General features: G+C 36.6%; 1 protein-coding gene across 1 annotated transcript in view; it reads left to right on the top strand.

Moving 5' to 3' along the window:
- The window catches only part of IL23R (interleukin 23 receptor), a 55748-nt gene that overhangs the window by 18261 nt on the left and 22658 nt on the right, over window positions 1-14829 (top strand). Inside the window, exons 4-6 of the mRNA XM_082360028.1 lie at window positions 2434-2594; window positions 6685-6830; window positions 12344-12500. Of these exons, the coding sequence (XP_082216154.1) occupies window positions 2434-2594; window positions 6685-6830; window positions 12344-12500 (464 nt within the window). The remainder of the gene's footprint in view (window positions 1-2433; window positions 2595-6684; window positions 6831-12343; window positions 12501-14829) is intronic.

The raw sequence follows: 14829 nt of genomic DNA, 5'->3' as shown, positions 1-14829 counted from the left end.
TCTTAACAGTGTCACTAATGACTTCCCCATTGCCAGATGCAACGGTTTATTCTCAGTCCCCACCCTCCTTATAAGAGGATTTTACTCTCAGGAGCATTTAACTTAGCTTTTTACTTCCTTCATTTGGCTTCCAGGACAGCACTCCCTTTTGGTTCTCCTCCTACCTTCCTGGATGCTTTTTCTCAGTCTCTTTTGCCAATTCCCCTTTATTCCAGTAAAGTAATGGTGACCCAGAGCTCTATCCTAGGACCTCTTATTATCTCTATCTACACTCATTACCTAAAAGATCTCATCCAAATTTATGGTGTAAAACTCCCTAATCTATATCTCCAGTCCAGGTATCTCTCCTGAAATGCAGCCATCATTTATCTAACATCTTACTCAATATTTCCTCTTAGATGTCCAAAAGGTATTTTCAAACTAACACTTTCAAAACCAAATACCCAGTTTCCTTTCCCCAGACTCGCATTCCCTATCTCAGTAAGTGGTAACACCATCCTTTGCAGTATTCAGGTTAAAATCATTGGAGTCCTCCTGGATTCCTCTCTAACACGCCCCCCATTCAACTGATCAGCAAAATCTATTGGATCTGTCTTTAAAAAACTGACTTCTCACTGCCTGGTCCAAGACATATCATCTCTCACCTGCGTTAGTAAACTGGTGCTCTAGCCTTCACCTTTGCCCTGCTACAGTCTATTATTCACAAGTAGGCAGAGTAATCCTTTTCACATGCACATCAGATGTCACTCCTCTGCTCAAAATCTCCCATTTCACTCAGAGATCAAAGGCAGAACCCTTCCACGGCCTTATGTGACCTTACAATGCCTTCTAAATCTCCCCCTCCTCTAGGACTCTCTGATATCATCTCATCCCTTTCCATCCCTCAGTCTACCAAGCCTCAATGACCTCCTTACTGTTCTTGAACAGGACAGGCAAGGTCCTGCCTCAGGGCCTTTGCATATCACCTAGAATGCTCTTCCTCCAAAGAGCCACAAGACCCGATTCTTTACTGCTCTAGCGTTACCTTCTCAGATGCTCAGATAGGTCTTCCCAATCTCCCTAAAAAAAAAAAAAAATACCCCCACACCTACTCCTAGCATTTCCTAACCCCTTTCTTTTCTCTTCTGAATGTTTATCACCACAAGACATATTATATATGTATTTGTTTCCACCAGAATGTGTGCTCCACAAAGGTTGGGACTTTACATGTTTTGTTCACTGTGGTAGCCCCAGTGTCTAAAGTAGTGCTTGGAATATAGTGGGTGTTAAATAAATATTTGTTGAATGAATGATTAAATTAAAAAATACTGTTCACCATTATCACCACAAATCAGCAGTGTTTATTAAAAATCTATTAACTATAACTAGGATTAGGTGGAATAGAAACTTCAGAAAAATATAAATCATGCTGACTCCCTTCAACAAATAATCTGTTATGTATTAATTAGCACAAGAAAAAAAGAAATAGAAGTAAGAAATTTAAAAAACTTTGTAACATACAGTTGTATGCAAAAATTGTCCTAAAGTATATAGTCAGTCATTACAATTAGATTCTTCATCTAATATAGTGCTTTGTGGTCTAGGTGCTGATATGAGGGGTAGACTTTAAAAGAAGAATTAAATTACCTAGTAGCTATGGTTAATGTCGGTTTGAGAATACATTTCCATTTTGACTTGTGGTCTCAATACGTGTGATAAAAGAATTAGCCACAAACCAATTAACAACATGTATGTGGTTTTCTCTAACTGGAAAATATTCAAAGATGCCCTACTTACCACTTACACATAGTTGCCATTCTCTTATTTTCACATTTGAATACTTATTTACCATGAAGTTAGCATTCCTTATTACAAAGCCCTCGCATGGAACCCCTGTGCAATGCTCCTTCTCAGAGGTAGCTCATTTAGTTCAAGCCATGTCCACAGCTGCCCTTCCCAAAGAGGTACAGTAGGCACAGTACCCAGGGCTCGCCATACTTTCAGGAGTCTACAAGATGTTTAATTGCGTTTAAAATCACAGGAAAAAATGAACCATTAGGTCAAAGAAAATGGTTTAATATGTGATATTAATATAGTTGCTTTTATATCAGCAGTTGTGAAACATAATCTATATGACTATATATGTATGTGTATATATATATATATATATATATATGTATATAAACATAAACATACCTACACACATATAAACTTTTCTATGTTAATGGAAGAAGGGGTCTATGAAGGCAAAAGTGCTTAGGGCCCATGAAAGTCATACTGTGGCCCTGGATGGTCTTGACTTTGTTTTAAAAAATTCTAAAAGTGAAACCAATTCTGATTCATTTTTAAGTAAAAGGTTGCCTTCTGAAAGCAAGCCAAAAAGATAGCATCAAAAAAATTGAGGAATAATTCATTCAAACCAACATAACTGGTGATCATAATCTTTTTTTTAAGTTTAGAGACAGAAGAAGAGCAAGAGTATCTCACTTCAAGTTATATTAACATCTCCACTGATTCATTGCAAGGTGGCAAGAAGTATTTGGTTTGGGTCCAAGCTTCAAATGTACTGGGCACGGAGAAGTCAAAACAAGTGCAAATTCACCTGGACGATATAGGTAAAGAATAAGAAATTCTGTAATGGCTTTACAAATAAACAACTAATTTGTTCTGACCTAATCAAATGAAGTTGAGATCTGAAAAGAATTTCCCTAAAGTTCCTGAAGATCATGATACAGAAAACAAGAATTACCCATAAGCCACTGCCTGAGACAAGCCAAAGATAAGTAAGGCTGCCATTGTGTTGTATATTCTTCCAGTCTTATTTCTACATGGGGTATGTCTTTTCACAATATTTACTAAGGACTTCTTATGTTTAACCATTGTTCTAAGGGCTAGGGAGAATGAGATAGACAAGGAAGATACCTCCTGTCCTAAATATCTTGCAATCTACCAGGGAAGAGGGAAAGAAATATGGATTATAATAAAGTGTGATGAATCTTATGTTGTGAGAAGTACAGCATACTAAAGCATTCTACTGTACACGCTATTTTGGAAGTTATGTTTTTATTTGATTTTGTTTGAAAAGTTCTACAGAAAACATAGAAAATTGTGGAGAATTATGTAGACATCTCTATGTACACCAGCCAGATTCAACAAAAGTTAACGTGTTTTGCTTCAGGTATTTTAGAACTTGCCTTTTAAAAAAATAATAATATAGAATACATATTTCTATTAATTTAATCTATAATCTTATTTTTAATTAATATCTTTAATTAGTCCCTTATTACTGTTCCCAATTTTTCACCATCATAAACTACACTGCCATGGACAACCTTTTGGCTGAATTTTTGCATAGTAGTTGTTTTTTCCCTTAAGATAACTTCCAAAAAGTGATTGCCCTTGAGCCTTTTACAACTATATCCTAGTCCTAAAGCCAGAGTTCAGCCAAAGAGCACCAAGTGTGAATCACCTTCTCTTTGGAGATTCTAGTGCCAATTATTCCTGTTTTTATTATTAAAGTTGATTTCAGTAGCTAACATTTATGGCACACTTTCTTCAGTGCTAACTGCTTTTACATACATTATCTTATTTAACCCTCACAACAGTCCTATTTTGTAGAAGAGATTATAATTTATACATGAGGAAACCAAGGCTAGGTGGCATTAGAAGTTGAGTTTGCAGAGCTAGGAAGCCTCTAGTTCTAGTATCCTCAACTCTTACCCTCAGTCTTTATTTAAAAGCACACTGCAATGTGTCTGACAACTTTCCTGCTGATTAACGTTCTAGGGGATGTGACACCTCTTGGGGCACAACACGGGTATCCTCTGGGGACTACTGGGGTCTTCTATTGGAACTAATATCTCAACGTCTCAACTAAGCTGAACTATCTCAACTAATAAGATTGGTCTAAAAATCTGTCCTTATGCTATGAATACTGGCTTTGAAAACAAGCACTGCTGACTACGGTGATGAATAGTAACTCCATTGTGCTGTATATTCTTGGAGTTATAGTTCTCCACATTTTTGTAAGTTTACATTTTGAGGTAGGATATAGCCATAACATGCCCTTATCTTAAAAACAGGTTCCCCTCAATGGATTAATGATGTTTAAAGGCTATTGTGTTCAGTATCATTTTGGCAGTATCATTTTTAGGAATTAGATTATTACTATTAGTATTACTGCTATTATTACCATTGTTATCTTATTATGATCTTAGTGTCATTGCATCCATTTATTGAACACCTATAGTGTTCCAGACAATTAACATGCAAATCACATTTAATTCTGAAAACAATCATGCATGGTACCACTGTGCCCATTTTATAGACGAAGAAAGAGATAAAATAATTTGCTCAAAGCACATAGCTAGTAAGGAGGAGAGCCAGATTTCATCTCAGACTTGCCGACTTGCTGTAGTTAACCACCACCCCACCTCCCATAAAGGGAAAATCTCATCTGGCTGTCACCTCCAAATCTGCTTTTCACACTGAACCAGGGAGCCTCTTGTTTAGAGTTACTCCACCTCCTCCTCCTCCTCCTTTCTCAGTATCCCAAAATGGACTCTTAGAAACTCAGGTTGAAAAGCACAGGTTGACAGTGTAGGAGGCTACTCCCAACAGAACCCCTAGGTTATTAACGGATGAACTATATTCATTTGTGGCACTTTAAGAATAAGACATTGCAAGTTAGATATATGAACTGTTCTATGAAACTGAAGACAAAGGACTCTCCTGGGAGCAATTTCCACATAACGGCTATGGGATTGGTCTTTAATTAAGTTAGGAAGATATGCTGAAAGGCAGGGCTGAATTAATAGTGCAGTAACACTGCCAAAATGACATGTGAGAGGAATGCTTAAACTTCTCTTATAGAGAAGTAAGTTTCAATACGGAAAATGCAGTGCCTTCTGGCTGCCATTTTGAACATTAGTTCTCCCCACTGAATAATTATAAGTAAATACATGCTGTTAGAAAGATACCAAAGAACTACAATATGGTTCTTTATTTCAATATAAGTGGAAACTAAAGATATGGCATCTACGATGGAATTGACGGCTTTTAAAAAAAATGTTAAGATCTAATGGGAATGTATGAAACCAAAGCAATGAGAGCAAAAATTCAACATTCTGAGTCTTGTGTAACAAACTAATGTTCAAGTACATATTACATAACATGTTTTTATTTGAAAAATATAAGCTCATTCAAACCTAAACCGTCAGATCTCTATTGCATTGATCTGCTCTGTGCTAAGACTCTATCTTAAACCAGACTTACTGTTCTATCTGCATTTCTCATAGGACTAAGCAGACTTTTGCTTCCTCCCCAGAATATTTCTTTCTGCGAAAGGGTCTCGGAATGCTTGTGCTGTTACGTCTGTGGCAGGTCACACTCAGAGGTGGGAGACGGGAGGGGGTAGGTAATTTGTAGCCTTGAGGGTGCTTAAATGGTCCCAAGTGGTTTCAGAGCCCTGGAGATCCACTTCCCTGACTCTAGAAATCTCTGAATTCTGATTCTCATTACAAGAAGCTTAAACTAGCAAAAGGAAACCACCTATGGAATTCAGATGATAAAACTTCAGTATGGTAAGCTCTTTAATTAGATTAATCCTGCTACTACTACTTATGTTCTATACTGGGTTTAGCCCAAGGATTTTACTTTAGGTCAGTGCTACTAGAAAGCAAATCTTTAATTTTTATATTTTTCTATAAATCATATATCTGTGCACATAATTTTAGATAATATTATTCACTGAAAATAAAACACATTCCCAAAGAATACTTTATAAACTTAGAATAAACAAAAAGGAAACTAATTCATAGAGAATATTAAGCTGTAATAATGGCCTCTAAAAACACACATACAGGTTCTTGAGTTCTTTGTTAAATAATACATCTAACAAAGTTATAGGTTTTCACTGTTCTACTATGCATATAGGAGAAATGGGAAGTGCCCATGATTTTATTCTGTTCAGACAGAACAAATTTACAAGAATTTACACAGTTTAGAAATACAGAGCTTCCAGTTACACCATTACACCTAGTACAAAAAATAACTAGTAAGATAATCAATCAGAATTTCAGTTTCCTTTTGAAAATCATAATCACAGAACACAGCAATAATTTGTAAAGTCTTAGAGTCTTGTGAGACTCTTTGTTCAAATCATATTTTCAAGTACAGATTTATTTTAATAGATAACAAAACAAGTTAGCAATAGATATAAATATTCATACAAGTTTCCCTATGACACAAGAGAATAAAAATATTATTGTGAACGATCTTAATTTTACATCTTACCAAATTAGATACTCTGAACTAAATTTAGGTTGCAAAACATCATTTCTCCCTAAACAGATGCGGGAAAGAAGAGATATCTTCTTTACCTCCTTTTTACATTCTTTTGTTAATAGGCCAGGCTTCAGAATTTCATTAGTTCAGAATACAGGGGAGTATGAGGTGGGAAAGGACAAGACAGAGCTCCATTTAACAGAAATGGAGAATGGGTGGAATAGAATTTTACTTAAGAACAGCAGTTTTCGCCTACATAATAGATTAGAAAACAAGAAAAATTTCATGTTAATTAGATCATGAGATTTTTTTTTTTTTGGTACTTTGAGTTTTAACATGTCTAAATATTGATGAAAAAAATATTGATTTCTCCCTAGGCAAGTTTTAAGCTGCTGGATTTCTGTTTTTGTTTTTCTTTAGTGATACCTTCTGCATCCATTATTTCCAGGGCTGAGGATATAAATACTACAGTGCCCAAAACCGTAATCCACTGGAATAGTCAAACATCAATTGAAAAGGTTTCCTGTGAAATGAGATACAAGGCTGCAACAAACCAAACTTGGAACGTAAGCTAACTTTCACTATTCTTTTGCATGTAAGTGAGTGAAAGAAAAGCCAGCCAATAGTCAAGTGACCACAGTGGATGTATAATGATCTATTTTACATGTTTTTATATGATTGTTCATGTAATATTCAAACCACTCTACTTTTAATAATGATGCTTCCAAATAGAGAGGTGTTTCCTGAAAAGGTCTCTTGCCTTTTGTAAACTGCTAAATAGACAAATGTCCAACTAGGACAGATTCATCTGTTTAGCTCCTTGTAATTCACTGTCTCTTAGGGTGAGATTTATATCAGTGATTATGAATATAAAATGTAAGTATTCTATGCTGAAATTTAACAGCCATCCAGGGAAATAAAATCTGTTCAAAAAGCTTCAGATTCATGGGTGTCTCTTTTTAAATGAAAAATGTTCAACCCAAAATGTAAAATTTGTTACTATATTAGTCTTAGATGAGCATAAGGTAAAAAGTGAATGTCTAGGCAAACTAACCATCCTTAAATACCAATGATAAGTTAGCAAGCGTCTTAGGAGAGGCATAGGTACAAGGTGCATTAATAAAATCACATCACATGACAGCACCTGTGAACATTATAATAAAAACTCACTAATTTGAACTACAGGGTAACACTAGCCTGACTGAAGAAAAAGTACCAATTTTAGTGTATTTGAAAACAAATGCCATTTTATTATTTTTAAGTACAATAAACTGCCATTTAGTCAAAATAATTACGGAATGGAGTTTACGGCTTTGCTTAATTAATAGTTATGTGTCATGTATGAATTTATCAGTTTTCAGAGAGTTAAGTGAAATGATATGTATTTATTCTCTGGTGATTAGCATGGCTCCAAAGTCTTCATCATTCTGAACATGAACGATACTGGCTTTGCTGTAGTACAATATGTTTAAAGAGTGTCAAGAAAATGAGGGTAAAACTATACTGATCTCATGACATGCTCTAAAGACTGCTCTTTAAAAAGAAATCCCCGATGCCAAGTTGTTTATTTACCTTTGTTAATGTACATGAGAAATGTGACCTTTTAGTTGTTTAGATTACACTTGGATGCAAGTCCATGTTCTGCAACATTTGGTCAGTAACCAAATGAAGATCCTGCTGGACTCGTTGACTAAATAACTGCGGCATTTGTGTGCACAGCAACCCCATGCTTGAAGCCTAGGACAAGCAAGATTAAAAACTTCACAGACAATCTTCTGCATATGTGGAATTTAGGTAAATTTGAAAACAACCCAAATGAAACTCTCATCCTAGATTTTGAGTGGATGAGGCCTTACTCTAATAAGACACCTGGGTAGTGTCAGGGTCATAGGATGATATTGAGAACATGAAATTTCTTTATTTGGCATAATTAGGAGGAAGTAATAAGCTATAAGAATGTTTAGAAAATAGAAAGGAGTTACAGTATCAGTATCTCTGAATAGATTTTCAGAAACAAACTGTTTTCTTGTTGAAATTCTTGTTCTCTGCTCCCCTTGGCAGTGCTACATATGCCACTGTGAGACTTGGTAACTCAGAGGTAAATCTGAGCTCCCTTTTCAAAACCTTCTCTTTATCAGAAGCAGGCAAATGAAGGAGCTGAAAGAATATTTGTTACCTCATTTCATCTTCATCACAATCTTTTGTGATAGGTAGTATCAGCTCCATCATCGAAATGAGGACATAGGGCTTGAAAAAAGCTTAAGCCAGGTTCTCCAAGCTTACAGCGTTAGTAACTTAGTGCCTCTTACAGACCCTGCATCACTTTGGGCACCCCAAAAACGTTTGGAAAATGAAGGAACCAGTTTCAATTCAAAATCTGTATCCTATCCCTTTTACCATGATTCCTCCAAATGTAATTACTCACACAGATGACCCAAGTCCAGTTGGTAACAGCCAGAATGATGCTTTGTTTTTTACATTTGTTACCCGTCAGTTTCATCTGGATCATGCATAAAATGTTGTCTTTACCTCCTTGTAAGGAGACAGGAAGCGAGAGTCAGGAAGAGTGGGCAGACACAAAGGACTACCGATTTGCTCTTCCACCTCAGCTCTGCCTGCATCAGATAACTGATGGAGGGAAGCTCTTTACTTCAAAGCGGCAGACAGCTATGCAGAAAGCCTTGTGGCTCAGCACATAGACTCTAGAGTTCAAAGCCTGGATCTGCCACTTTCTGGTGGTGCAGCCTTGGGCAAGTTCCCTAGCTTCTCTGGGCCTCATTATTACCACACCTAAAAGAGGGATAAGATAAGCACCTACCTCATATGGTTTGGGGGGTGATCAAATGATGGAAGAAGCTAGCCCAGAGCCTGGAATAGAGTTAATGTTCAGTAAATGCTGGCTGTTACTGTTCTGCTTCATCTTAACCTCCAGGAGAGCCATGCAGCAGGTGTGGTCGAGCCAAGGATGCCCACCTGAAAATCAAAATCAGTGCATTGAGGGTGTTTTCAGCTGTTTTTAGCTAAGCTGCGTATAGATTACGAGGTATCAGCCAGTCCTTCAGGTGAACCTGCAAGGCTGACACCGTGGGGAGAATATCTACTTGTTGGTTATCTTCATGGACTGTCTCCCTACCTCCCTGGCATTCTTGCCCACTTCTGTGTACCTTATCTCAGGAACATTTGCCATGTTGTTTGTATTTATGTGTTTACACGTGTATTTTCCCATCCTTTAACTATGAGCCCCTGGAAGACAGGACTGTTCCACAATCATTTTTGTATTTCCATTGATATTTATAATGTCTGGTTCCCACAGATAATATTTTGACACATTAGCTATTAGTAGTATTATTATTTGCCTTTAATGGTGCCAATAGCAGTGATAGTAAAGTAGGGAAATCTTGACTAGAAGTTCAAGTGAATGGATTAACAATGACTCGAGTCTCTGATTAAGCTAGACCAGGGTATTGGCAAACTTTTTATTCAAGGGCCAAATAGTAAACAATTTAGGCTTTGCAGGCCATAAGATCTCTGTCCCAACTATTCAACTCTGCATTTGTAGCATGAAAGCAGCCATAGACAATATGTAAATGAATGGACATTGTTGTGTTCCAGTAAAATTTTACTTTTGGACACTGAAATTTGAATTTTAGATCATTTCCATGCATCATTGAAATAGTCTTCTTTGGATTTTCTTTCAACCATTTAAAAAATGTAGAAACTCTTCTTAGCTCATGGGCTGCACAAAACCAAGCATTCATTTTTTTCCTGGAATGGCTACTAGAACAGCAGGCAGATAGCCAAGGTTCAAATCCTTGGCCTTTGCATTTCAAAAGTGTCAATGCTAGTATAGGACAGAAGACTTGTAAGAACATGTGATTAGTCATGACTGGGTTTCTCAATCCCCATCCCCCTTCCCTCTCACACCAAACACTAGATAAAGATTCCTGAGCAGAGAGAGGGGGAAATGGGTGAGGGGAAGAGGTTGGTAAGGGGGGAGAACGAAAAGAGTTTAGACTTGGATGGTTACTGAGCAGGACCCCTCATTCTGGGCCATGCCCCGGGTTGGGAGTCAGAGGAAGTTGGGATTATAGAGCTCTGAATAGGTTGAGATTCTCCCCTTCACCCAAGGATGCTCCCAGAAATTTAGGTGTAACCCTAAGAAAAGAGGTACCTCAAAGTGATGGAGATTAAGTTTCCAGGCCTTACGCCTTTAGAATTGAGGCTCTAAAAAGAAAGCAGCTGCTATAAAAATAAAGTTATATTTCTGGCCCTTGAGGTCATACCCTCTGCATAGGAACACAGTTAGGTCCAGCTCTCTCGACGTCCATTGTAGCCTCTGAAAGTATCATTTTGAAGGTACCATCTTCAGCTTGCAAGGCCCTAAGCAGGCAACTGGTTGGCCTCTTAGTAGAAACAACTGTTAACAGTTCCATAAAATTATTCTTTCTATTTTAGAACTCTGGCTGTACTTTAGGGTATTTCTCTTCTTAGAGAACTTATCTATAAACATAATGGCAAGAGACATATTGGAGAACCGCGACTCCCCTCCAAAAGAAGCTCATATGAAGCAGGGTGCATATGGAAGTCAAACTTTTGGCACTAATAAAATCTCTCCTGGATCCCAGTAGACTCTAGGGGCCTTCAGTCATATTTAGAAGAGCAGAAAATTTCAAGGGCCGTGGGTAGAAATGTGGCTTACGGAAACTCTGAATGATATCTTTCAGGAAACGTGATATCCCAAAACAGATATTTTTATGATTTTTACGTTTTCAATGCATTGCAAGTTTTAAAGATTTATGTTAAGACTGGGTTTTAACATTAGAATCTCTAGGGCTTCCCTGGTGGCGCAGTGGTTGAGAATCTGCCTGCCAATGCAGGGGACATGGATTCGAGCCCTGGTCTGGGAAGATCCTACATGCCACGGAGCAACTGGGCCCGTGAGCCACAATTACTGAGCCTGCGCGTCTGGAGCCTGTGCTCCGCAACAAGAGAGGCCGCGATAGTGAGAGGCCCGCGCACCGCGATGAAGAGTGGCTCCCGCTTGCCACAACTAGAGAAAGCCCTCACACAGAAACGAAGACCCAACACAGCCATAAATAAATTAAAAAAAAAAAAAACTTGACCTTTTAAAAAAAAAACGAAAAACATTAGAATCTCTATATGACATGTATACCTTGTTTTGTGTGTGTGTGTGTGTGTGTGTGTTTTAATCGTGATAGTTTTAACTTTCTCTTTCATGGTAACTGTTTTCTCCCAGTTGCTGAATAAATGCATTTCTAGACTTTTTTTATGTTTACGTTTCAATTGTGCTTCACTTTTTTCAGTAGATCCACTATTACAACACACTAAGGCGCTGTGTAAATGCCTTGGTTTTTCTCTCCCATCTGAACCAGCTTGTCTGGGGGTCCTTTTTCATTATATTTTATAGCAGGTTGTAGTCCCAGAAAAATGATTTTTAAGTTTATCCTTCAGCTATTTTCTTGCTTATCTTGCATTGGATTTTCACGTTTCAACAGTCTTAAATGTTTTGTTTTGTTTCCTCATATATATATGAGAAAGGATACATATATCCTTGTAGAATGCATAGATCTGCAATAAGGACCAATTTAACAGCTTAGTTTGTAGGTAATTGTTTCCAAAAGTCATCATTCACAAGTGAAATTATTTCATCATTCAGGAAGAACTATTGATCTAAATATGCAACTGCAGAGAGAGAGAGAGAGAGGAGGGAAGAAAGACTGAATTCAAACAATTGCTATTATGTCCCCCTTTCTCCCACCCTATTAAAATCAGCTGTTCCAAAATTAAGACTATATTACATTTTGGAATTTCTTGATATTTAAAAGCTTGAAAGAGTTGTCAAACACTAAGCAACATGTATTTCACTTTTAAGGTTAAATAACATGTATTTGATTATCTTTGGCCATCTTTTATACAAAGTAGCCTATTCCTCTCTGTTTTCCCAGGGTCCTGGAACATAGTAAGTGTCCATACATTTCTGCTAAATGGAATAATTGTTTTAAAAGCACACTGCATCATTTCTTTATGGTATTTCACTATGGTTATTCATCCATTTTAGGTTAAAGAATTTGACACCAATTTTACATACGTGCAACAGTCAGAATTCTACTTGCAGCCAAACACTAAGTACGTATTTCAAGTAAGATGTCAAGAAAAAGCTAAAAGGTACTGGCAGTCCTGGAGTTCACCCTTTTTTCATAAAACTCCTGAAATAGGTGAGTGTATTTACATATTTAATCTCTTAGGCTTCTCTTTTGACTTCTGTCTCTTTTCTAAGTATATATTTTTTTCTCCTTAATTTCTATCAAAATCGACAAAACTATTCTAGGGCAGGTGATAACATTTAAATGTCATTTTCCTTTGATTTTGTTAAGGCTGACTACAATTTATGTAATGGTTCTCAAACATTCCAGGGCATAAAAACCAATAAAAACCACCTGGGGGTGCTTGTTTAGTATGCATGGGATTACGTTATTCTCTTCTCAATAAAATCTAGCTGAGCTATTATCTTTAGGTATTTTCCTGCTCTTAATATTATTCGTTTAATTTTCTAGTCATTTACACGTGATTCAATAAAATCTTAGCCAAACAGACTCAATTGTAAGCAAATAATAAAATGAATCTATAGTAATTTTCATAATACTCCATAGTGGCCCCATTATCCTGAAGATGTCTCCCTACTGTAGGTAGCTTATACACTAGATTAAAAATTTTTTTTTCAGAACTGAAGTACTTAATTGCAATCACAGCATTGTTAATATCGTTCTTACTATAATACAACATCTTGGAATTGTGTTTTATGTTTTCAAAACACTTTGACATACATTATAAATATTGATGGACACCAAATAAGTAGAAGGTGCCAAGAGCCAGACAAGCTAAGAAGTTCTTTTGGTGCCCCCTACTGCCAAAATCTCAGAAACACATTATTAAGGGAATAATTTACAATACTGGTTATCAGTTCTCTTTTTTTAAAGTAATTTTTTAATTTAAGGTATTCTGTTTTAAGTTGATATTGTTAAAATTCTTAGGACTTTAGATGCCATTTTAGAATAGTCAGAATTTAGTTGATAATCTATTTTAATGAAATCTAGAATTGTTTAGCAAGATTATTCAAACTGATAATTAACATTTACTTACCACTCACAAAGTACTACTATACAAAAGCTTGTTTGATCTTTACATTAGTCATATTTGGTAGTGTAATTGGCATCATTTTACAAATGAGGAAACTGAAGCATGATTTGCTTCATTGCTAGTGGGTAAACAGCAGTTAAAGGAGAACACGAGTTTTCTTACTCACCACCAGCCCTCAGTAATCTCATCAATTTCTTTCTTTAACCAATTACAGTTGACCCTTTAACAACATGTGTTTGAACTCTGCAGATTCACTTATACACAGATTTTTTTCAATAAATGCTACAGTACTACACAATCTGTGGTTGGTTGAATCCATGGGTGCAAAACTGGGATGCAGTGGAACCAAGAATACTGAGGGCCAACTATAAATTATACGGGGATTTTTGGCTGTGTGGCGGGTCAGCACCCCAACCTCTGTGTTGTTCAAGGGTCAACTATACATCAAAGTGGAGGAACAGCTTACTAAAATATCCTATAGGTTAAGTACAGTCAGCTCTCCATATTCATGGGTTCCACATCCACAGATTCAACCAACCATAGACAGAAAATATTTGGGGAAAAAACGTCTGGAAAGTTCCAAAAGCAAAGCTTGAATTTGCCTCACACCAGCAACTATTTACATAGCACTTACATTGTATTTACAACTATTTACATATCATTTACATTGTACTGGGCATTATAAATAATCTAGAGATGATTTAAAGTATACGGAAGGATGTGCATAGGTTATGGGAAAATACTACTCCATTTTAATTAAGGGACTCGAGCTTCCTCGGATTTTTGTATCCGCGGGGGGAAGGGTCCTGGAACTAATCCCCCATAGATACCAAGGGACTACTGTATAGGACCACAAATGTTCTCCTTTAAAAGTAAAGGCCGTAAACCTCACATAGAAGAAACAGGAACATCAGCTACCCCGCAACAATTCTAAACGTAAAGTCTTTGTTTTCTAAGGGGGAAAAAACCACTTAAGAGGCAAAAATGCCAGTTAAGATGAAATAGCCCTGAAAACTTGCATCTATCCATGTTTAACATGTTAGCTAAGAGGAACCATAAACTATTCTCTTGGTACAAATTCCTTTCTAAGACACATTAAAGAAGAAACAGGGAAAGTGTGTTAGGGAAAGTGCTAGTATTAAATCTTTTCAAAAACTTATCTCTTTTTTTCTATTTGTAAAAGCAATGCAAGTCTGTTGTAATATGCAACCTAGAAATGTGTTGTTTACATTTTAATGGATTTAATACTAGTTTTTTCCTATGCACATATTTTTTAAATGGTTGATGCTATGGTATATGTACTGTTTTATATCCTGACTTTCTTACTTAATCTACCTTGTTGAATTTAAAAACCTATTAATGGGTGCATTCCAGTTTATGGATATAGTACCATTTAATCATTTCTCT

Source organism: Balaenoptera borealis, assembly GCF_965194805.1.
Source record: "Balaenoptera borealis genome assembly, chromosome: 1".
In the NCBI taxonomy this organism is placed as follows: Eukaryota; Metazoa; Chordata; class Mammalia; order Artiodactyla; family Balaenopteridae; genus Balaenoptera; species Balaenoptera borealis.
The sequence above is the reverse complement of the archived record's forward strand: the minus strand, read 5'-3'. Positions and strand labels throughout refer to the sequence as shown.